The sequence below is a fragment of the Arvicanthis niloticus genome, chromosome 12 (genome assembly GCF_011762505.2).
Source record: "Arvicanthis niloticus isolate mArvNil1 chromosome 12, mArvNil1.pat.X, whole genome shotgun sequence".
Classification (NCBI taxonomy): domain Eukaryota; kingdom Metazoa; phylum Chordata; class Mammalia; order Rodentia; family Muridae; genus Arvicanthis; species Arvicanthis niloticus.
The window spans coordinates 13,520,460-13,543,942 of NC_047669.1; the positions used below are offsets into that span (position 1 = coordinate 13,520,460).

Sequence of the window (23,483 nt, forward strand, 5' to 3'; positions counted from 1 at the left end):
TCCTTCCCTTTAACAGATTACCAAAGTATTACTTTCATCTGCACATTCTCTTTAAAGCAACGAAACTACCATTCTAGTGATATCTACTTTTGGCACTAGAGAGTTTGTCACCGCACTCCTAACCCAGGTTGCTTCATATAGCATTAGTATATTTTGTTATCCATTACAGATGACAATCACCACACGGACACTAGGTAAGCACACAGGTGTTCTATTACTTATTTTGAGTGAAACACTGAACGTTCCTAGATTTGTCTCTCACGATCTTACAATGGCGCACACTAACAACAGATCTAAATGGAGAAGGCAATTAGTATTAGCTAACATTAACATCAAAAGTTTATCTGGAGATGCATGCTTATTCTTCTACCCAGCAAAGGAAGAACCCAAAATACTAGCACCACTATTTAGTCAGTATAAGTAGATATTAATTATGAGAGAAGATAAAAATATATGACTTTGCTTTTGGTAGTCTCTAACTAGATTTTTAGAGTAAGACCTTCCCAAGAAAAAAAAAAAAAAAAAGAAAAAGAAAAAATGAAATAAAAAATAAAACCAAAAAACCAAGCAACCTACATGCATTGATGAGTTCGGTAATCCTGAGCATTGCGACTCTTCATCTTGATATTTCAAGTTACGACATCTTTACTGATGGGCAATGGTTCTGTATTTAAATCATCATGCCCACTGACCTAATAGGTAAGGGCAAGAACTATTTTCCAAATCCACAAATAAATAAATATCTTGTGTTTATCAGGAAACCAGCCTCTTTTGTAAAGGTAAACTATTTTTATTACATTTTCTTAGAATTTCAGTTAGTGAAATCTCATTAAAAATAATATTATTTTACCAAGACATAGCATAGAAAAATCTTAAATGCCAGTATAGAGTTATTTTATATATAACCACAGAGCAAAATTAATTTCCAAGTGAAGGTTTTGTCTTATACCATGCATTCTATTTTCTTTTTGTTCCTACTTAAAAAACAAATCTCTACCAAGACTAGGGTCTCACAGCAACACGTTTTTCATTGTTTCCTTTGCTCTTATGCAATTCCAAAGGATTCCACATTTCGCCTCAATGTGATATTCAAGGTGAGTTTCATTTCACAGCCCACACAAATGCTATCCAGGCCAATCAAGTCTCTATTTTATTTCCATGAGAAATATTGAATTTTGCAGTTGCCTTTTACAAAGAATTGTACTTCTAACACAAATGACACAGACATGGAATTACAAAGTCGAAAATGAAGAGAGTGTGTGGTCAAGTAAAGGAGAAAGGAGCAGACCCATAGTCTTATGCTGTGGTTATTACACCACATGGGCAACATACCTAGTGGTTAGCTAGCCTGGGCTGGAAGCTCACACTCTGGGTCTGGTCCTCTGAATGCGATTATTTCAAATTCTCTACTCTCTCAGCTGGCAAGCATACACCCATGCTCACTCTCAATTTGGTATACTCAATGTGTCAAATACCTCTTACTAAATCTGAGCTCCATTATTATTCCATTCTTTGAAAATCTTAACTTCATTGTTGATTCATTTTGCTTATCCTTGTTAAACGTTTGGCATCACAGCAGAGTGAATGGAAATAGTAACCTAACTTCAAACATACCCATAAATTAAATTCAGCTAATTGGCTGCTGGTTGACTGCACAGGTTTTCGCCCTCTGGTGGATGCTTAGGGACCTTCAAGCAGAAAGAAAAACTAAACATTCCTTAACATGGGAAGAAAAGCTAAAAATATAATTCTGTTCAAATTAAACCCTGAGACATATAGCTGAAATAGAAATTTTAAGACGGCATTGAGCAATCAAAATGTAAGAACAGATTCTAAAGACAAGAGTAGAAGCCATGGGCTTTTTTTGAATGCCTATTTCAAATGTTAACGATAACCATGAGATCTAAATCAATATAATCATTTTAATTGACACTGCTTTTCTATAGGTTGCAGAGAATATCCATCTGCAAGTTAGAATAATTTCCACTAACCACGTGCTGTTCAAAGGGGCAAGTTCCTTTAAATTGCATTTTTATGATTAACAGAAGTAGTAATATTTGCTGCTTATCTATTTGGAGAAAATTTGAGGCTTAATACATAGCAGACATCCGGTATCTTATACATCAAATGAAAGTGCCCTCCAGGTTTTGTCGAGAGATCTTTACTGTAAAACAACACAAAACAAAAATACTCAAACCAAACAAACAGAAAGCCTTCTAGGAAAATAACTTTTTTTTCCCACCTCAACCCACCTACATATGCCATAGTCTCACACTTCTTCTCTATTTCTAGTCAACAGTATATCAGGCCAAACAACTTTATACCTAGTATGCATTTTCATTAAACTTGAACTGACACATGTGGGACCGTGTTAGGAGCCTGGAGTCTGGGAATGTGGTGAAATGTATGCCGTCCCTTGCAGGGTCTCCAGCCATCTCTAGCCAGCGCTCCACCAGAAGCCAAGCTATCCTTTCCTGGTCCCACAGACACATGTGTACAATAGATTTGCACTAGATTCACTTCAGCTCGCGTGCTTGCTCTTTCACAAAAGCCAGCTGCTCAATCGTAATCCTCCATCTCTAGAGTTTCCCACTATTTTCTAGGAATGAATCAACACCACTACCTGAGATTCACATGGAATGCATTTTGAGATCCCTATTACATAGGATATAAATAAGAATTCTTTTCCTGAAGTTATTTTTTGAGACAAATTTATTATTCACATCCTCTGGTTTAAGAGGTAATCAATCGGTATATTTTTTGTAGTTGATACATCACATTGTTCACATTAAAAAGGTACAGAGTACTTTAACACAAATGTAATGTACAGTAATCATACCAGAGTTGTTGGCATGCCTATCTCTCCACACACTTAAAAGAAAACATGGAGTTTTTTTTTTTTTCTTCCTTCCTCTCATCCTCTTTTGTCCTTTTACATTTTTGTTAGACAGAGTTTTAGTACCCCAGACTGGCCTCAGACCCTCAGTTGGTAATCCTGTCTCAATTGCCCAGTGTCCTATTTATAGGCATATATGATCATATCTGCTTAAGAGTTTCAAGGAAATAAGTAATTATCCAGATAATCAAACTTTTAGACAGTCTGCCATGTGTAAAAGATGGAATCACCTGTATTCCTACCTCTCAAGTTCCTGTAAAATTTTGTGTTTCCTTGTATTCTGGCCTCCTCTGTGGGCTTGCAAGTGAGAATTACCACCACCAAAGCATCTTGTTGCTTAATTATATGTCTAAGTAAACCAGCACATACATTTAAGTCAAATAACACTATAGGCTGGAAATTAAAACCTACCAGTCCTCTCCGCTCCAGGTTATCCCACACACCGTTACCCTGGAGGACTGTTTCTAGAAACCACACTTTATAGTTCCCAGTGTTTTGCTGCAGACACCCTTGGCTTTACAGATGATGGGTGTGCTTGAATGATTTCATTCAACATTCTTGTTCTTTCTCTCATCTGAGATCCAGGATTAGGTCTGATGTTATAGTCTAACATTTTACTTCACCTGAATTTCCTGCCCTTGCTTGGTAACTTATGCTTTAAAATAATAACAGTTCTAACTTATCTAAATGGTGTCAGTTATGCATTTATAGTCAATTAATTTAAAACAGTATCATTTATATTACTCATAGGTTAATCATTTTTTGGTTAATTCAACTTCTGGGTTTTGTGGTTTTAATAATTTTATACTCTTTATTTCTTATTTTCATTTTTTCAATCAGCTGCTTAAGGATCACCTTGCAATCTATTTCTTTACCTAGTATGCTTCCAAGGCCCTTGTTGTGTGCTACTGCCATACATGTTCTCAGTGCTGTAACTCTGCTCTGGCTAGCTGCAATGCTACATGTCTTAATTACATTAATTATAATATGTGGATGAGTGCCACACTCCTGGCTGGGTGCTTCTGCGTGATTTCAGCTGAGAGTTTGTTCGCCTGCTCTCAGTTTCTTCTTTGAAAGTGCTGAGCAAGTGAAGCAATGTGGAAGCCTCAGTCAGCTCTGAGGAAGATTCTGCCGACCTTGTTCTTGTTTTCAGGTACCACCATCCTGTGGCTGACCTCATCTGTCATAGTTTGACTACCGTTAATACTTTTTTATTTAAATACTTAAGTGCATTTTTTTTTTTACATCTTACTGAGATCATAATGGATTTTTGAAAGAAGGGCATAACCACTCCACCATGTATAGCTTGAGGTCAGGAATAAGCAGGTTATAAGATTACATGGACCATAAAATCTGATAGTACAAACACAAATGGTTCATACAGTGTTGAGTTCTCCAGATCCACCAGGCAGATCACAGCATATGGATTCTTTTCTCTAGACTCCCTTTGTTAGCGTATGCAGAACAGAGTTAGTTTATGGCACGGGATTAGCAAACTCTGATTTCTGCCCAATGCACACCCATGAGATCTCGTCCCTATCACATGCCCATGCAGTTGTTTCTGGGAATTTCTAGGAACAGGAAACAGAACAAAAAATTTTTACTAAAAATATATACCAAGCTCCCAATAAGCTGCTTTAGACACATAGTGCAAATCAGTGAATTATGTTCCATCCATGAAGAATCGCAATTCTAGCAATAGAACAGAAGACATACATCTGTCCATTGGTGTGCAATATGATTTAAATGCTGCTACTTCATAACTATAATTTTGTGACAGTTATGAACTGTAATGCAAATGAAATATCTGCATTTTCCAATGGTCTTATGTGACCCCAGGCTGGGAACCTCCAGAATAAAGACACAAAGACATAGATTAACACACCATAGCATTCAGAACTGAGAACATTCAAAGGAAGGAAAAGCAAGATAAAGTCAGATCTCATGGAACTTGAATTCAAAGATCTCAAGTACTTTGGGCTATTGTCTCATTGAGTTTAGGTACCAGGAGAGAATCCGATTGTTAATATTGTAAAAGATTGCTTGTATCAAAACATGATGTGAAGACCATGGATGCATACTTAAAACAATGGCACTTCCAGACCCTGGCATACTACTCAGGCATTGAAAAGAAATGAGCCATCAAGCCATGAAAGACACAGAAGAAACTTACGTACATCCTTAAAATTCTAAGGAGGCAAACTTAAAAGCCTACAACTGTATGATTTCAAATAAATGCTTTATGGAAAAAGTAAAATAGTAGATACATTATAAAGATCACTGGTGACCAGGAACTAGAGTGGAGGAAGGAACCTGGGTAAGAAGAGAACAAGGATTCTCATGAAGGTGAGTGTGTAAGATCTCGCTATGGTAGTGCTTCAGGCCAGAACAAATCCATCAAACCCACAATATGATCAACAGAGCATTGAGAAGTAGTGATGTATCAATGTAGGCTCATCAGGTGAAGCGTACAACCTCAGGTGAAGGAGGTAATACTCTGAGACCCTGTCCATGTGTGAGAACAGGGAATGTGTTTCTAAATCTTTGAAAGATTTTACTGGCTACTGTGTTGTCAATAGAATACCTGAGAACTAAGGTAGGCCCAGTGGACCAGTTTCGATCTATTATTGGACCCCAGCAAGGACTGACAGAAGTGTGTTATACCAGAGCTATGCTAATAGGAAACCTTCAGAGTCTGGAAATTCTGAAAGTAGGAACAAAAACCTTTTCAGACGATATAATTATATAAAGGCACAAACAGGAGGCACAAGACCTTGACTGAACTGTAGGAAGTTTGGAAACTCTTTGGTAAGGTAATTGAGAAAAGACTGGAGTTAGATTTAGTCAGGTTAAATTGACAATCAAGTAGATATGTCAATGATTTTATGAAGCAAACTCACTAGCCAGTGTGGAATCTGGCATGGATGTTTTCTTCTTTTCCCTACCTGTGTCCCTGTCAAGGGATGCTTGGAAATCTCTCATTGCTACTTCTCCTGTCAGAATCTTCAAGCTGAAAAAGGTACCTGTTATGGTTTGCTTATGTTCAGCCCAGGGAGTGGCACTATTAGAAGGTGTGGCCCTGTTTGAGTAGGTGTGTCACTGTGGGTGTGGAATGAAGATCTCTCAGCTCCTCCTGCACCATGCCTGCTTGGACGTTGCCATATTCCTGTCTTGATGATAATGAACTGAACCTCTAAACTTGTAGTCCAGCCCCAATTAAATGTTATCCTTTATAAGACTTGCCTTGGTCATGTTATCATGTTCACAACATGTAGAACCCTCACTAAGTGTTCACAACAGTAGAACCCTAACTAAGACAGCATATAAAACAGAATTTCTTCTTATACTGTTGCAATAAATGCAAATCCTGAGGGACCTGGGAAAGACAGGGCTCTAGAGATCACATTCAGCAAGGACAATGAGACCCTTTCCCCTTTTCCTCTCCACAGCATCTTTACCTACAGTTTAGGTAATCCTCTGCTTCCAGGTACACTTTCTCTGTGCTCCAGCTGGGGAATGAAACTTCTGGTATTGAGACTTGTGGTATTTCCTCTTCCTTTTCATTTATTTTCCTTCATCAACTTCAAACAGGATTTTCTTGTTCTCTCATTTCAACTTACAATCAGAATATTCTCCCTCTAGTCACACCTAAATCTATGAGAGAGCCATTGTTAAATTATTTATTTTATACTGGTTCTCTGGTGTAAAAGAGAGGCTGGATGAGGATGGAGATGGCAGGGCATCAAATAATATGATGTGGAAGACAGTGAGGGGCCAAACTAATGCAAGTGTTTGCACCTATTTCTGCCTCCTTAAGAACTAAAATACCAGGGTTGTCTAGTCTAAAAGTGTAACAAAGAAATGCTCCAGAGTCTGCTCATTCACTATTAAAACATCACAAAGGCCAACGTATCTTCCTGCCATCCACTCCACTCTTTTGTCTGCTTGCAAGTATTCAGATTCTATAGCAGGTCTCCAGGAATTTCAACTAAGCCAAAGAATTGTGCCTAAAATTGACTGTATATACAAATATAGCTAATGTATTGTACTACTGATTCTGGATAAAATCAGTTTGCTTTTAGAATTTCTTCGTATGGAGGTGGAGGACCTAATGAACCAAAACACGGAGCAGGGCACAGTTCAGTGTTTTGTGTAGGAAGGCAGATTCCAGCTGCTGGACTTCCAGCCATCTCTGCACCTGGAAAAAAAAGGGGGGGGAGTATCATCTCTCAGGTGACAAGCAGTGCACAGAGGAGATGAAATCTGTCCTTTCTTAGATCACTGGAGCAACGGAGATTTATTTGTGCCCTTGAGAAAAACATTTACAGCCACCTTTCTCGCCACAGTGATAGCTGAGTCACTGTAAGGAGCAAATTTCCCAGAATGATTGGCTTACGCCATTACTGATTAATCTGCCTGGAAATATGTACATTGTAGCAACTGAAACCAGAAAGAAATGTTCTCTGATAGGGACCACGAATATGATTCCTCTAAATATTAATGCTGTCTTTGCAGAGGTTCTTGTCATAGGAAACCCAAGGGTCATTAGGAACATTAGGCCATTATCAAAGCCCCCATGTCATGTTTAGGTTATCAAAATGTCATAAATACAAGTAGTCCAGTGTTGCATTGTAGTAAGTAGTAAGCATGTTGAGATAAGCTGTAACACGTTTGCACTTAAAATACATACATAATACAGACAGGACATTCTAAATTAAAGAAAAATTTTCGAATAGATGTTCTTACAACTAGATTATACAAAATACAGCCATTAAATAAGCATTTCTTTTCCAAAGTCATAACCTTGAGAGACCTTGCATTTTTTTTCCAGTGGCTGTTTCAGAAATCAGTATTTCCTTGAAGGACTATTTTTTAGTCACTGGAAAAAAATCAATAGTAATATTTTATTGCTCTCTTTTGCATATGTATTCTTTTTATCCTGTGTATTTGTCTAACTCTGAATTTCATTGACATTTTTATATATTAGCTTTAAAGGAAACACAAGGATTCCCACATATTTACATATTGATTATATCTGCTTTTGAATTATAATGGCAAGGTCATTATTCCCCCTTGAAATGGTACAGGCTACAAAGTCAAAATTGTCACAGAGGAGGTTCACTCATCTTCCTTTAACGCCTCAGTCTTGGTAGCATCCAGAAGATTGCAAAGAATATACCATAGTTTCCAATAGAATCCAGAGTACTAGACATTACCTTACTGCTGGGATTCATACACATATTACCAAAATGATTACTTTGTATGGATTATGAAAACTGAAAGGTATTAAGTATATGTTACTTCTTGTTTCAGTATTTTTCTTAGAATGAATTTTTAATGGACTAATCCACCTCTATGCTGTTATTTATATTATAGTATAGTATATTTATTTAGCTCACTTTTCTCTTTTTTTTTAGCAAAATGAAAAGAATAGTATCTATCTCTGTAAAAGGAACATTAATTATCTGAAGAAATAAACTTAGAAAAAATTAATTTTCTTCTGAAGAAAAAAAAACCAATGCATTTATAATCTTTAAAATGAGTTAAGGATACCACAAAGGGTTACTACTCTTTTGTAGCATCAAACAAGGTGACATTCTAGGACCATATAGCATAGGAACATATAGCAATTTAAATCTATAACATTATTTTCTTATCAATGCAACTTTACCGTTTATATAATAATTTGTATCATCATTATTATTAGATATGACAAAAATCACTAAGTAAAAATATAGCTTGGACTGAGGTCAGCTAAGTTGGTGTATGCTATCAAACAGAATTAAAGCTGCTCTCTACCTCCATAATTACCTCCATGAGAGCAGGTGCATGAACAGTGGCTATTTTCCTGGCAGACTGCTGCTGCTGAAGTCAGTGCAAATTTAGCAGTAACTTAGCCTAGGAACATTTGGCCAGTGGCTTGACACGTATTATTTATGGTAGTTTTAATTGATTTATCCTGCTGACATCAATATTGTGATCTGGGTGATATGATCCTGACAGTTTGTCCCTGTGGTGAGGACATAGAATCTCTATATTACAAATTTCCCTGTTGGCTTTTATGGTTCTCATGAAAACCATAGGTGTTTTATTGATAAGCTAATTAAACCAATGGTCTTAGAAAACTTTGAAACTATGGTTAAATGAAAGCTCGTGTGGTTAGAAGTGGCTGGAGCAGAGGGTTTATTTATTTGTTCGTGTGTGTGTTTGTTTATGAGGCATGTATGGAGGTCAGAGGACAATTTGCAGAAGTTACTTCTTTCCCTCCTACCTTGTAGATCCCCAGGATTGAACTCATGTCTGCAGGCTTGTCAGCAATCGCCTTTACCCACCCAAGCCATCTTATCAGCCTTATGTTCACCTATTAACAACTTAACTCAGTTTAAACATATTGGGAAAAACCCTATAGCTTTGCCAGAAAACTCTTGGTTGAAGGACCCATTTATTATTCAATTTTTAAAACCCCACACATTCATCAGTGGGTCATTATAATTAGAGTCCAGGTTTTATACATGATTGATAATAATTGCAAAAGATTTGACTTGCTTTAACATATGTTTCGTCTTTTCTTTTCTTCCCTCATTGGAGCACTGGGAAATAGAGAAGGAGGAACACTCACTGCCTAGCTCCATCTTGCTTTAAACTTTTTATGTTGTCCAGGCCAAGGCGGAACTCGCAGTCTTCCTGCTTATGCCTCCTGAGTCCTGGGATTACAGATAGGAATCGCCATGCTTGGCCATCTTTCCCAGCTTTATCGCTCACTCCTCACACAGAGGAAAAGCTAGAAAGACTGAATGTGAATCATAGTTCTATGGTACACTAACTGTGAGGCTTCGTCTTCAAATGCCTCTGTTTCTGCATCTTCAGCAGGTTGAGAATGGTAGCAATGGTTTCTCAGAGAGCCCTCTGGGAGAACAAATGAGAGTGGAGGTATACACACCTGCAAAATGCTGACTAGTCTGCCATTAGCGAACGCAGCATGCTGTCTTTCCTTCCTAACATGCCATAGGGTATTTACATGTGGACTATAAACCATACAAAAAAAAACTCTAACAGATCTTGAGATAAAAGAGTCCCAAGCCACCTCCTCGGAGAAACAGTTGACTGTGTAAAAGGCTTTCTACTTGTCCAGGTCTCTGCAGCCCTCCTTGTTCTTCCCAACTGAGGGCATTCACATTTAATCACTGCTGGAAAATCCAGCACTTCATTTTTTTTTCCTTCTGAAAGATGAATAAAAAAATAATCATCTGTGAAACTGCAGGAAAAGATGAGATGAGGTTAGAGAAACTGCATATAGCTGGAAGGCAGGGTACCTGAGCCATCAGCCCTAAGAAGCTAAGGCAGAGCGAGCATCCCTGGAGGGAGCAGAGTCAGAGATCCTTATCAGGAACACTTGGGACCAGTGGGATGAGAAAGGCAGGACTCTACAGAGGTGTGGTTGTCCCCTCCATCTCTTCTAATGACTGTTAGGCACTTACCTACCCCCAGACTTACTCATTTTCCACTCATCTTTCAAACCTACACATCATTTCCCATCATAACATTAAATGCTTACTTCCTTATTAAAATGGGCTTCTATTCAGCCTTTCAGCTCAAGAACCTTACTTTCCATTAGGTCACAGTTTTACCGCTATTTTTAGTGAATTATTTTTGCTGTTAATACATTGTAAAAGTCACTTGACATTACCTTTTAAATATAAACTAAGACACAATCAATCCAACAAACTAAAATTCATATATGTATGTATATGATTTTATATATATATATATATATATATATATATATTCACTGCAATGTCTATTTCACTGTTTTACAGCCCTCACTCTGAATTATAGAATGTACTAACCATAACAGACGGGATCCCTGCCTGCTTTTAGTTAAAACTTTCATAGGTTTCTTTAAGAAGTGACTCACTGTGCATTCTTATTCTCCACATTTGCTGGGAAGGGAGAAGGGGAAAGGGAATGGGGAGAAGAAAATGGTTGCAAATTTTCTCTACTTTCTGTTGAATTATCAATTAGAGTCAAGCTCCCAAAACATTATTAAAATAACAGGTAACATTTTGAAGGTGACAAGGAGTTCAAATAAGGTGTCATTTTACTTATTAATTCAAGTGGTAGGAAAAAAAAAAAAACCACAGCTACATAACTCTAGAATTAAAGCCAGAGAGTAAGAGCAAATGGGAAGCTGGCTCCCAGCTGATCACACTTAGGAAGACCTAAGAGGCTAAGTGCATATTGTTCTGGTTTGTAGCAGAGATGTAATGCAGAGCTGAATACAGAAGGAAGTGTAGTGTAGGGATGAAGATGATGAAGAAAGGAAAACTGCCTATGAGAGTCTGGCTGGATCCTGGAACAGGAGATTTGCACACAGCAGATCAGAAAGGGATGGCTAAAGTCTCTATGAAATGATCCGTTGGCCACTAGTCTTCAGGCCTCTCCAATACCAAACTAAGATTCCTGCTCCTTATCTTCTATTTCCTTAACTCCTGACCTTTTTGAATTTCTTCTATTTTCAGGCAACCCTTCCCCTGCTGAGATTCTGAATGAGTTTTCTAGGGCTTCCACAGAAAAGTACCACAAGGTGGGTGGCTTTATCAGCAGAACTCTTTCTGGAGGACATATTCAGGATCAAGAATCAGCAGGGCTCCTGTCTCCTGAGACCTCCCTTCTCAGCTTGGAGATGGTCATCTTCCCTTTGTGTCTTCAGAGCATCTTCCCTCCATTCTGTTCCTGTTCCTGTCTCAGTGCTAATCTCCCTTCAGAGGAATACCAATCAGACTGCATTAAGAGCCACAGTGCTTACATAATATTAATTGAACTGGCTTTCTAAAGGCTATAACTCCAAAGACTTTCATGCACCAAGGTACTAACCAGTTGGCCTTGATAAAATGAACTTAGTGGATACATCATGTGGCCCACAGCAAGATATACAGGAGGGATTATTTCTTCCTCTCCAGTGAATAATAAACTTCACATAGCAAGCATGGACACAACAGAGAAGATTGAGTAGACTGAGTATCAAGGTCTCTTGTATTGGATCCAGTGACTACACAGGGAGGTATCTGAATCTAAAATACCCCATGCGGAGGAGAGGAGAAGCTAGGTGATGAAAGAGAGAAAGGGGGGAGACAGGGAGGCAGATATTCATGTATTTCCACCAGTCAAAGATAGTTGTTATATCTAGGTCGGTCAGTGGGTTACACCTCTGATTGAACAATTCCAAACTTATAACGCTTATGATTAACATTATTTTAAAAAAATGTATAAATGCAAAAAGGAAAAGGGGGCATGGGATAGGGGTTTTCTAAGGGGGGGATGGGGAAAGGGAATGGCATCTGAAGTGTAAATAAAATATCTAAAAAAAATAAAATAAAAAATAAAATACCCCATGCAAATGAAAAGGTCCTAGGAAAGAAGTAGAATCCATTTATCTGAGCACTGAGTCAGCATAGTACTGTTAAAAGATGCCATTGCTGGACCAGGAGATGCTCCTCTCACCTCATGTGTTTGGGTGAGATCATAGGGCCCTTTCTCAGAGCTAACATCTCATCAGACATTGCTATGTACTGTGCTGGGAACACCTTCCCTCTACATGCCTTATAAGGATGCAGAGTCCCGTGCCTACATTTTTCTTTCATATTTCTAATCTAATAAATTGGCAACTCAAACAATGTAATATTGGCAGGAAATTATATATATATATATATATATATATATATATATATATATATGCATAAAATTGCCTATTTTATATATTTTAGTAATAGCAAAGTTCAGACAGTCTTAGCCTTTAATCATCAGTTAAAATTTTCCTCTTGGCTTTTCATTTTTGAGGGCAATGTTTGCAAGATTCTGAATCAAAGCTTTGACCCTTATGTTAGAATAACAAAGCAATTTCAATTAATATATGCAATAAGTAGTGGTATTAAACTGAAATAACTTTTGAAGAATTAAAATAAAGGTCCAGGAGTAACTGAGGGTTAATACATCAAATGTATTGCATCCATTAAGATGCTTCCATGACCCACTTTCTACATCCTGTGTCCTAGGGTAGGGGAACATCCTCTGTGTGTCAGATATGGAAGAGAGTTAGGAGCCCTATTTTATATTCTAGTAGCTCATCAATGTCACTCAAGCAATTTCTATCTATTTATTTCCCTTTCTTAGCAGTGGTTGTGTGTGGAACTCGCACATAAACTTGCTGTGAGCACATCCTTTGTAGGAGATTTGGAGGTAGATATAGTTATGGCGGGTGTTTTGCAGAAACTACAAGATCTGGGAGGGCTCTCATTTCCTGGGATAGTAAATGCTTAGAAAGGAAACAGGTATGTTCAGAGTATGAATATATAATGAAATTCTCATCTTGTATATAAATACAATGTGGGTTTAGGCTGTGAATTACCTCAAGATAATCTCTGGAATTTACTTCCTGAAATTATTAGCTAACAATCCCTAGGATGAGAGAGTTTACCAGGTCTAAATTGCTCTCCTGTATTTTGTCCTTGCAAAGAGAAACAAGAATAGCAAAAGGCATGCCTCTAGGTCAACATTTGCATTAAAGACTGCCTTCTCAGCAAGGTGAGCACCCCCAGACAGGTTGGGGAAAGAGCAGAAGAAGGTGGCACTGCCTTCTGCCCACTCTGAGTTGGCAAGAGAAATACAGATGAGAAGAAGCAATTGAGCCTCTGTCCTGCAAAATGCAGAGAGATAGAAGAGTCACTGCAAGAGGGGTGAAATATTTCTTTAAAAGAGCCAGAACCTTTAACACTAGGCTTGTGAGAAAGGATGGATAATGGCAAGAATTCAGATCCCAGAATACAATCTCTACTATCAGGGTTGGCCCTTTAAATATTGAAATGTTTATAAGCAGTGCTTGGTATCATGAAATAAGAGGACTAGGATATGAGTAGTCACACCTGACTTTAAAAGCTACCTAACCCCATTTCATAGCAAAGGTCTACTAATATATTAACTAGGAGAGAAAGTGAGAGAGAGAGAGAGAGAAAGAGAGAGAGAGAGAGAGAGAGAGAGAGAGAGAGAGTCCTTGAAAGAACTGCTAAGTACTTTCTGAAGCTGATGTTTAAGAAATAAAGATAATATCTAAAAAGTCTCAAATTATTGCTTAGAACTTGATAGATTTGAAGTAAACTTTTTTTAGAAAGACAATGTCTTTCTTGCTTTTATTATTTATTTCTTTGTCAATTTATCCATTAATTAATTAATTTATTTATTTATTTATTTATTTATTTATGTTTATAATGGCTTCAGCCTAATCAGAGGCTATAATTTTAAGGCCATCTATGCATATTATTGAGGTAATGTGTTAGATTTAATGTGGTTTTTAACCACTCTCAGGCTAACAGGCAAGTTTGATATCATGTATGTGAACAGCAATGCAGCAAGTAGAAAAATATTACACAACCATGGGTATAACAGCAGTCTTAAAATAAAATTGTGACAGAATAGTCAGGAAGTATGATATTTAAAATATAATGAGCAACTTCTCTTAAGAGTTAAAGCAGCCTACTAGAAGAATTTTCCTCATAAAAAGAAAGGGGCCAAGAAAATAAGGCTATGTGCTTGCTCTCCTTTAGAAATAAAAGTTCACTTGGAAGAAAGAAAATCACATTTTAAAATAAGTATTTAAATAAAAAAAAAGAGGTCAATATTTCCATGAATATCCCTTTGACAAATATTTTGTTAGGTTTAGTGACCATAATTCTCTTGATACTACATGAAAAGAGATTTTTATTTTAAGAGAAAGATCTATTTGTTATTGTAGAACTTAATTATCCTTTCCAAACAACAATTTCTCAAATTGATAGTGGCTTATCCTTTTTTAAGTAATGACTTCAGACTGGGAACAGTATAGAAAAATAAGAATCACTACGTATTTTTCTTTTTAATATATTTTGTTAACTCTTTGAGAATTTCATTTATGTGCAAATTATCATAACTACTCTAACTCCTTCTGGAAACAACTTCCAGGTTCACCCCTACCTCCCCACCATTCCCAGGTCCACCCCTACCTCCATACCCATTCCCAAGTCCATCTCTACCTCCCCACCATTCCCAGATCCCTCCCCACCATTCCCAGGTCCACCCTTACCTCCCTATCTACTCCCAACTCCCTGTCATCTTTGCTTATTTCTAATAATTCACTGAGTCTCATTTCTGACCTACAGGGAGAGACCATTCATTGGAGATGGTTGGCCTACCAGGGGCCATAACATTAAGGAAACTTTGCTCAGCATTTAATTGTCAATAGCTCCTCATCTAGGAATGGGATCCTGCATACCTCTCTCCTCTCCTTTCCGTGCTGGAATGTTAACTGGCTTGATGGTGTGCAGACAACCACAGCTGCCTTGAATCCTGATTTGGGCATCCTGTCATCTCTAGAAGACACTGTTTTGGCCAGTTCTCCCTGGCCTCTGGCTATTCACAATCTTTTGGTCCTCTCTTCTGCAATGGTCCCGAGCATTGTGAAGGACGGGGTAAGGGTGGCATATATGTCTCTTTTGTGGCATAGATCCTTAAAACTATAGTTGGAAGTTAAACTCTCTTAGGTTTTTGGTTTTTTGTTTTTTCTTTGTTTGTTTCCATTAACTTAGTTGTTTGCTTCTCCGTTTTAAATATTGAAAATTCCACACTGGCCCAAGTTTCTGAAAGGTAGCCACATTAATTTTTAATCAAGAACGCTTTGATTTGCTGTGTGATAACCTAAAACTTGGCTGGGAAAAATCTCACCATCTCTACATAAAAAGGCAATGCTTACAGGTGAAGAGATGATGACCAACTATAGCCACACAGAAACCGTCAAGTGCTTTTTTTCATTGTGCTTACAGATAAGACTGACTGCTACAACTAACTCTCCGCTCCCCCCCCCCCTTTCTTCCTGTGTGAACACTAGAAAATGATGACCAGGCTATAATTTTGGGTAGAACAGATAGGATGGGTGCTCGTAGAATCAGGACGCCTTAGAGTTTTTGCAGCCAAAGTACATCAGAGCTGACTGTCTTGTGCCCAATCCTTTTGGTTTCAGACTCTCCACTGGCAACTCTTACTTCAGAAAACAAGGTTAAGTGTTATTTGAGATGAATTAAATGAGTTGGCCAAGGCTTAGTAATTAAGACTCTAACTACAGGTTAGGAAAGAGTGATATCAAAATGAAGAGACGCTCTTCTGAACAGTCAGCGTTCCCAGTCAGTTGGAGTGTTTACCTCCACACAGTTCTATTCATTTGCTGATTGAACGATGTGCTTAAGTTCTTTCACCATTCTCTGTGATGAGTCTGCAAGGCTGTGTTCTTTCTTCTGTCTCTTTTCTTTTCAGGCTTGATCTTGTACGCTATCTCTTTAAACATACCTTTGAGTCTCCCAATAGTTATGCATTTTCTAAGTGTGTAAATCTGCTTTGCAACGAAAGTTTTTCCGGATTTCATAGGGGAACCCAGAAGGACGTCAACAACTCACCACAAACAGGATCCAAACCTCCAACAGCAAAAATAGCCATGGTGCGTCTGGGACGATCGGTTCCGCACCTTTTCAGCCAGCACTGCAGACAGAAAAGCACTACTCCACAAAGGAGAACCACGACGAAAATCAGCAGGAAGAACCTGGCACCAAAAGTAAGACAGGAGAAATGAGGTAGAGCATGTAGGAGTTTTGAGTATCTGTCACTGTGTGGGAAGTACACACAGGGTCTCAGCTATGCTTTAGCAAATGAATGCAAATGTGACTGTCAAGTTCTTGGAGGAGTCAGCTACAACCCCACACTGCCAGTGTCCTCATGGAGGGCTGCTGCTGATAGCTGGGGGCAATAATCTGTTCCTTGAAAACTGGTGGGTTAATCTAAAAAGTGAAGTCACTCTTTTCTTCTCCCCTTCTTTTACTGGTCTTTTCCTTCTTCTTTTACTCAACATCCTATTCATTTGATCAATTAGTATCTAAACAAATGTAGTTGTGTGAGATACTGGGGTTAAGGATTCAAGATAAAAAAAAAGGGGGGGGGGTCTTTGCCTCTGAGGAATTGAATGTTTTATTAACAGAATTGTTAATGTTAAGTTTGGAAAATATGCAAGTTCTGATTTAGGGAATTAGAAGAACTATTTTAAATTTTCTGGAGGAATGTCTCATTAAAGACACATTTGGCTATGTTGGATGGCTTTTACAACCAGAAGTGAAAGAATCATTTGGAAAGTTTTCAAGAGGGAATGATTATTTTATCATTAACAAACTCTCACTATAGAATAAATTCTGCATCTTAAATACAATAGATTCTTTATCATAGGAAGCATTTAGCAAACACTGCCCTGAAACTCATATTTCTATAGATATTGACTCATACTCCCCTAAATTTTCCTTCAGTTGTATGTATCCCCAAGATGCTGACGTTAGTCTTAAACTAATCACTCATTAACTTATAAAGGAAGAGACTGTAGAGTGTGCAGATCTGAACTGGGGAGGTATGTCATACTTCCATCTCCAAGGCTCAGGGATCCTCATAAGAGAGGAGGGAAAGAAAAAGTGTCAGAAGCAGAGAGAGTGAATCTCTGCAATGAGACTGTATTTGATAGACTTGGCTATTTCAAAGTATCTAGGAGGACAAGTGTGCATAGACAGCCACATGTTTTATAAAACAGTTTGAAGAGAGCCTTACCAGATATACCAGCCATCAGGATATTGCTCATCATAATTTACACACCTAGTAATACAGAAAAAGCAGTAAGTGTCTAATTTTAGACAACTGAAGACAATTCTTTGGACCTTAGACTTTATAATCAATATATCTAGTTTCCTAGAATACATACCTACTCACTCTCCTACAGATCAGTTTGCAATATACTAAGGAACATTTATCCTATCTCTATATCATTCAAGGTACTGAGAAGACAGGAAGATTTGCACTAGATGTGTAAATAAAATGCTTCATTATGATAGCTCTGATTCAAAAAAAAAAAAAAAAGTAGATAGTCTGAAGCAAGGAGATGTAGGAAGCCGTGGTCAGTGGTTATACGTTTGCCATTCCAAGATGGCGCTGGCCTCTTGTCTTCCCAGCAGTAAACAAGTAACTGCTCAGCTGCAAAGGCAGAAAACCCACCAAAGTCACTGGCCAATCCCGAGGCATAATATTGGGTGGTGAGCGAACAGCCAATCAGAAGTGAATACGTCACCCTAGGGTGTATTTAAGCTAGGCCTCTTCCTGTTTTCAGCCCTTCCGCGTCCTTCCGTGTCTTCCACGTTTGCTGATTCAGAGTAGAGCCTCCTTTTGCAGTAACTACCCGAATACTGTCTCTCGTGTCCTTTTTCGCGGGCGAAGGGGACTCGAGAGGTGCGCCAACAAGGAGACATTAGCTAGGAACATTTTAAGGGCAAATGTCGAAAGCATTAGGTGATAATCTTCCCAACATTCTCATCCTGTTTTTTCAGCTATCCAGATGGAGCCCATTATAATTCAAATTCTCCATGATGGGTTTATAATCAGTGGGAACAACTTCTAAGATGTGAACATTGGTGTGTTGTTCAATTCAAGAGGTGATGCCAGGGACTAGGTTATTGCTATAATAGACCTGACCATGCTTTTGTTTGGAGGAATGTGGATTTGGGGACTTGGGACTTGGAAAGCAGTGGCTTGCTTTAAGTGGGGCTTAATGGGCTATCCTAGTAGGAATGTGGAAGACTTTGCTACTGAGAGTGTTTTGAACTATGCAGACTTGGCGCAAGTGAAGAAGAATTTAAGCAAGTGGCCTAGAGTCTGTTTTTGTGATATTTTGGTGAAGAATGTGTTTCTTTTTTGCCCTTATCTGTACTGGGAGTGTGCTGAATGTAGAGGGTCTTCCTTCAGAACTCGCTACACTGACGCTTTCATGGCGTCCTGGGAGTACACAGTGGTACTGGTCAATAGAGCCTAGTCAACTTCTGAAATGGAGATATTGACAGTCATGCTGTGCTCAGGCAATGTTAAAGTGATGCTGTGCATGACGTTATAGCTTGAAAGCATTTATAATACATGGCTCCCAGCACTCCTCAGGAGGTAGTACACCAGGTGTTCCAGGACAATAGTTAGAAGTCATATTTGACACATCATGGTTTTTCTTTGCTTCTTTGTTTTTGTTTTTTTATTTGCTTGCTTTGTGCCAAACAGAAGACAAAAATATTTTACTATAGTAGAATTTGACTTTTTTTTTTTTTTATTTTTTTTTGAGCTTTGGATTTAGGGTATGATTTTATTTGCTGGTACCTACAGAGGCTAGCAGTGTTCATAAACACATGTGGCTAAGAGAAAACTGGACACTTGAACGTAACTTTAGAAAGGATTCTAAGAAGTGAGCAAAGAGAAGGAGCTTGAAAATAACCAGTGACAAGACTGATATGGGACATGGTGTCATCGTCACCAGTTCTGAGGACTGAGCCCAGGCGCTAATGCCGGGGCAGCGAACATTTAACCAGCTAAGCACAGAGAATGACTATAAAGATCAAATAATCAAACCATCTGGGTAAAGCAGGAACCATTGGACAAATAAGGGGCTTCATTGTTCTTGTAGAGACTCATCTGAGATAGTGAAATATTTTTATAATTTGGAATTTTATATGTATCCATCTCTCTATATATGACTTTTGTAGTCGTGTGTGTGTGTGTGTGTGTGTGTGTGTGTGTGTGTGTGTGAGAGAGAGAGAGAGAGAGAGATAAAATTCTAAAGTACTAAAATGCAACGGTCTTAAAAACATAGTATGCTATTTAAGCTATGAACAAACCAGGAACTCTTGTTTTAGGTTTTCAACCTCTAAGCACCTGGCTTGGAATTTGGAGTATTTCATCTTCAAACAGAAATTTCTGCCAGTATTTGTTTCTATTTAAAATAGTTCATATAACCTAAGGTCAATCATAAATATTGAGTACCTTATTTTGTTTGCAATTTGAAATCGTTGGGCCATTTAACACAGATTTCAGGGTTAACGCACACCCAACCACATTTCATTTTCTCCTTCTGAGACCTTTGCACCCCCTTGTGGAGGTTCTGATGAATAACAGTTCAGGAACTGTCACTGGAGAAATGAAGACATAGTGTATTTTCACAATGACTGGCATTGAGGGACCAAGCATTTCGTTGTGATCATTCACACCTGAGATCCAGAGTATGAGGGACATCAATTCCTGCACTTGAAGAATTCAAAAAGAAACTACAGAGGTATTCAGGAGCAAGTCTTAAGCTAGAAGATGAGTCTTCTGGTTAGAAGGACATCCATCCTTCTTCTTGGATCCCAGTTATTTCTCAATTTGTGTTTTTCAAGAGTAACTTTTGAGTTCTTAAATAAACTCTAACAACATTATGATGGATCCAATTTTAAATGTAATATTTTCAAAGTAGAGAAATGTTGTATTCTTAAAAATAAGGTTGTCATTGAATAATAGCCTAGGATGCTGATGTTAGACTTAAACCAGCCATCAGTCAAGTTACAAAGAAATACAGTGCAGTGTACTGATTTAAATGGGGTAGCTATATCACAGTGATGTCTCCAAGGCTCAGGGATCATCATGAAAGTTGGGGGCAAGCAGAAAGTGTGCAAGACCAATGGTGGAGCAGCCTCTTGTCCCAGCACTCAGAGGCAGAGGCAGACAGATCTAAGTTGAAGGTCAGCTTGGTCCACACAGTGAGTTCCAGAACAGCCAGGGCTACACAGAGAAACTGTCTTGAATAACAAACAAACAAAAGACCAAAACCAAACCAACCAACCAACCAATCAACTAACCACCACCAACAAGAATGTAAGAGCCAGAAAGACTGAACATCTGGAATTAAATAGTATTTGATAGAAGTGGCAGTTGGACACGTGAACTCATAATGACTGGGACCACATGTACAAAACCTGCAAAATATCAAAGACAGACAAATTCCTGGCATGGTTAGGGGATGGGCTCATGCTGTCCCACACTGTGTGAAGAGCTATTGACATCGCTAGCTTTTATTTTCTTCACTAGAGAGGAAGAGCTACGTTTCTTGTGGCATACAAGCTCCGAGAGACAGCTCATTCTCCAGGAAATAAAGCAACTCACCCACACACATACAGGCAGCACTAACTCAACTCACTGTGTATGAAAGAGTCAGAGAAACCATAAGATGCGGAAATGCAAGAAGCTGGGAGAGGAAGGGGCAAAGAATTGGAAGAGTAGGTGGATTCAAACACATTGTATGCATGTGTGAATGGTAAAGAAATTACCTAGGCCCCTCTTACATATGTAGTAGATGTGCAGATTGTTCTTCATGTGGATCCCCCAACAACAGGAGCAGGGTCTATCCACGACTCTGTTCCCTGCCTATAGATCCTATTCCCCTAACTGGGCTACCTTGCCTGGCCTCAGTGGCAGATGGTGTGCATAGTCCTGCAGTGATTTGGTGTGCCAGGGTGGATTGGTACCCAGAAGGGGTTTCCCCTTTCTTAGAGGAAAAGGGGAGGTGGGATGGGAGAAGGGGCCATGTAAGGGGAGAGACTAGGAGGAGGAGGTGCTGAGATTGGGATGTAAAGTTAATAAATAAATAATTTAAAATTTAATTTAAAAATTTCAAGTAAAAAGGAAAAGATGTAGAGAAAAGCAAGAGTTATTAGTTTCTAAGATTTAAGAAAAACACTTGAAATGACTAGGAGTCTCTGCAAGTAGATGTCAAAGAAAATACACTGTACACTGGAGCCCCTAAGTTTGTTTTCATTTGGATATCGTGGAATGATTCCCGCTTGCACAGATGGCTAGACTCTTCTGTATTCTTCTCCCCTGTGCTGTAAATCTATGAACTGAAGTTGCAAATTTGTTCATGTGCTGACTTCAAAAAGCAACCTGGAGAGTTGCTGGGCTGCTCCTCTGTTTCCATCATTCAGTGTTTCCCACAGCAGAAACTTCTGGACCAGGTGCACAGCTGCATGTGTAATATTTTACTTTCAAACCAACACCAGTGACATAAGGAGAGAACACATTACTTTGCTTCTCCTGTAAAATTGAGAAAACTCAGTCATAGGTGAAATGAATTGTGAGCATAGCTTTTTTGTTTTGTTTTGTTTTTCAGAAGGTGCAAGAGCATAAATAGAAATGAACTGGCAATGGCCTCTTGTCCATTAGCTCCTATGATTCTGCAACTAGGCATGGCACACTCTGTATCTCCATATAGAGTCTACACCCAGTATTCTGTTCCAAAATACTTTAAAGAAATGCTGGAAAAGAATTAAGAATCAAGTTCAGGGAGAGTATCTGAAAAAAAATAGACAAAAAGTGACATCAGTTTGCTGACTGAATGCTGAAAATCTGACATATAGCTGTGGGGGTTGATCTGTGTCTCTGGCCTATGCTTCCCTGCAGTTAACAGGGGAGAGAAAGTCATGTGGAGAGGGACAGAGGAAGGAGCATTGCTCACCAATTGTACAACCATTCCTTGTTACAGAAGCCTGAAGAAAATTCTGCTAACAAGAGAAACAACATCTTCACAATATTCTTAGAATAAATGAAATAACAAATTCCATGGGCTATGTTCTCTTGAACAATCATTTCTCAACATGAGCCAATGTGCAATTCAGCAGTAATAATTTGGAAGTGGGAGAGGAGCAGATCAAGTCATCTAGAACTTGACTGAAAATTGCATGGTCTCTACAAAAAGCACAGACTGCTTATTCCTCAGTTATTTCACTAAGTATGCAAGAAATTGAATTAAAAGTTAGATATGAATATATCGGGGTTTTTCTCACGGTATTTTCTGTTCCAGTTACAAATCTAAGTTTTGTTTGTTATTTGCTTTCTATTTTATTTAGTTATGTCCTTACCTTCTATGGCAGGGTCTCACTTCAGAGCCTAAGATGGCCTTGAACTGGTTATGTAGCCCAAGCTGGCCTTCCCTCAGAGTTCTGAGATTATAAGCACATACCATCACGCCTTGATCTCAACCTAATATTAAACAAAATGTTCAACTCACTGAGCCAAACAGATTGTTGACATCTCACTAGGAAATCTATCCTGGCAATTAATTTATAAAGTCATTTACATTTATATATCATGTTCATATTTTGTTAATTATGATGTACTCTTTGACAGAATAATCAGTTATTTATAGAGAGGGGAGTGGATTAAAAGCATAACTAATTAAAATGAAAGAGGGCTGCAACATGTTTATTTTATACAATCAATTATAATATTTAGATTGTATATAAAGCAGAACAATGTATTATTTACAATATTAAAAATAAGCTAGAAATACAAACAAGTAATTCAAACCAAGTCACAAAAATATCCAGTGGTTAGAAGCAAATATAGGAAGAACTAATAGTAGATCATTTTATAATGCATATAAACTTTTTGTAAAAGTCTTGGATGTACTAAAAAATGGCTGCATTTCATTTTAACCAGTCCTTCGCCAGAGCAAGCCTGCCCTGCCCCTTCCAGTTATGGTCTCTCCCTACTCTTTGGCATCCAAACATAGGTCTCCTTTTTTTGCACATGAACTTTGGGCCAGTTGTTTCTCTCTTGTGTTTTTCATTTCTAAAGAATATTTAGAGTTAACTATGTCTATTGATCTTTTTCACTTGTGGATTTGTGTTACTGGTCT

General features: G+C 38.2%; 1 protein-coding gene across 1 annotated transcript in view; it reads right to left on the reverse strand.

Moving 5' to 3' along the window:
• Positions 1-816: 816 nt before the first annotated feature.
• The window catches only part of Tmem207 (transmembrane protein 207), a 31,808-nt gene continuing 9,141 nt past the window's right edge, over positions 817-23,483 (reverse strand). The window contains exons 3-5 of the mRNA XM_034514770.2: positions 17,558-17,602; positions 16,372-16,514; positions 817-7,094 (exon numbers count right to left, since the gene is read on the reverse strand). Coding sequence (XP_034370661.1) covers positions 6,964-7,094; positions 16,372-16,514; positions 17,558-17,602 — 319 coding nt within the window. The 3' untranslated portion in view covers positions 817-6,963. The remainder of the gene's footprint in view (positions 7,095-16,371; positions 16,515-17,557; positions 17,603-23,483) is intronic.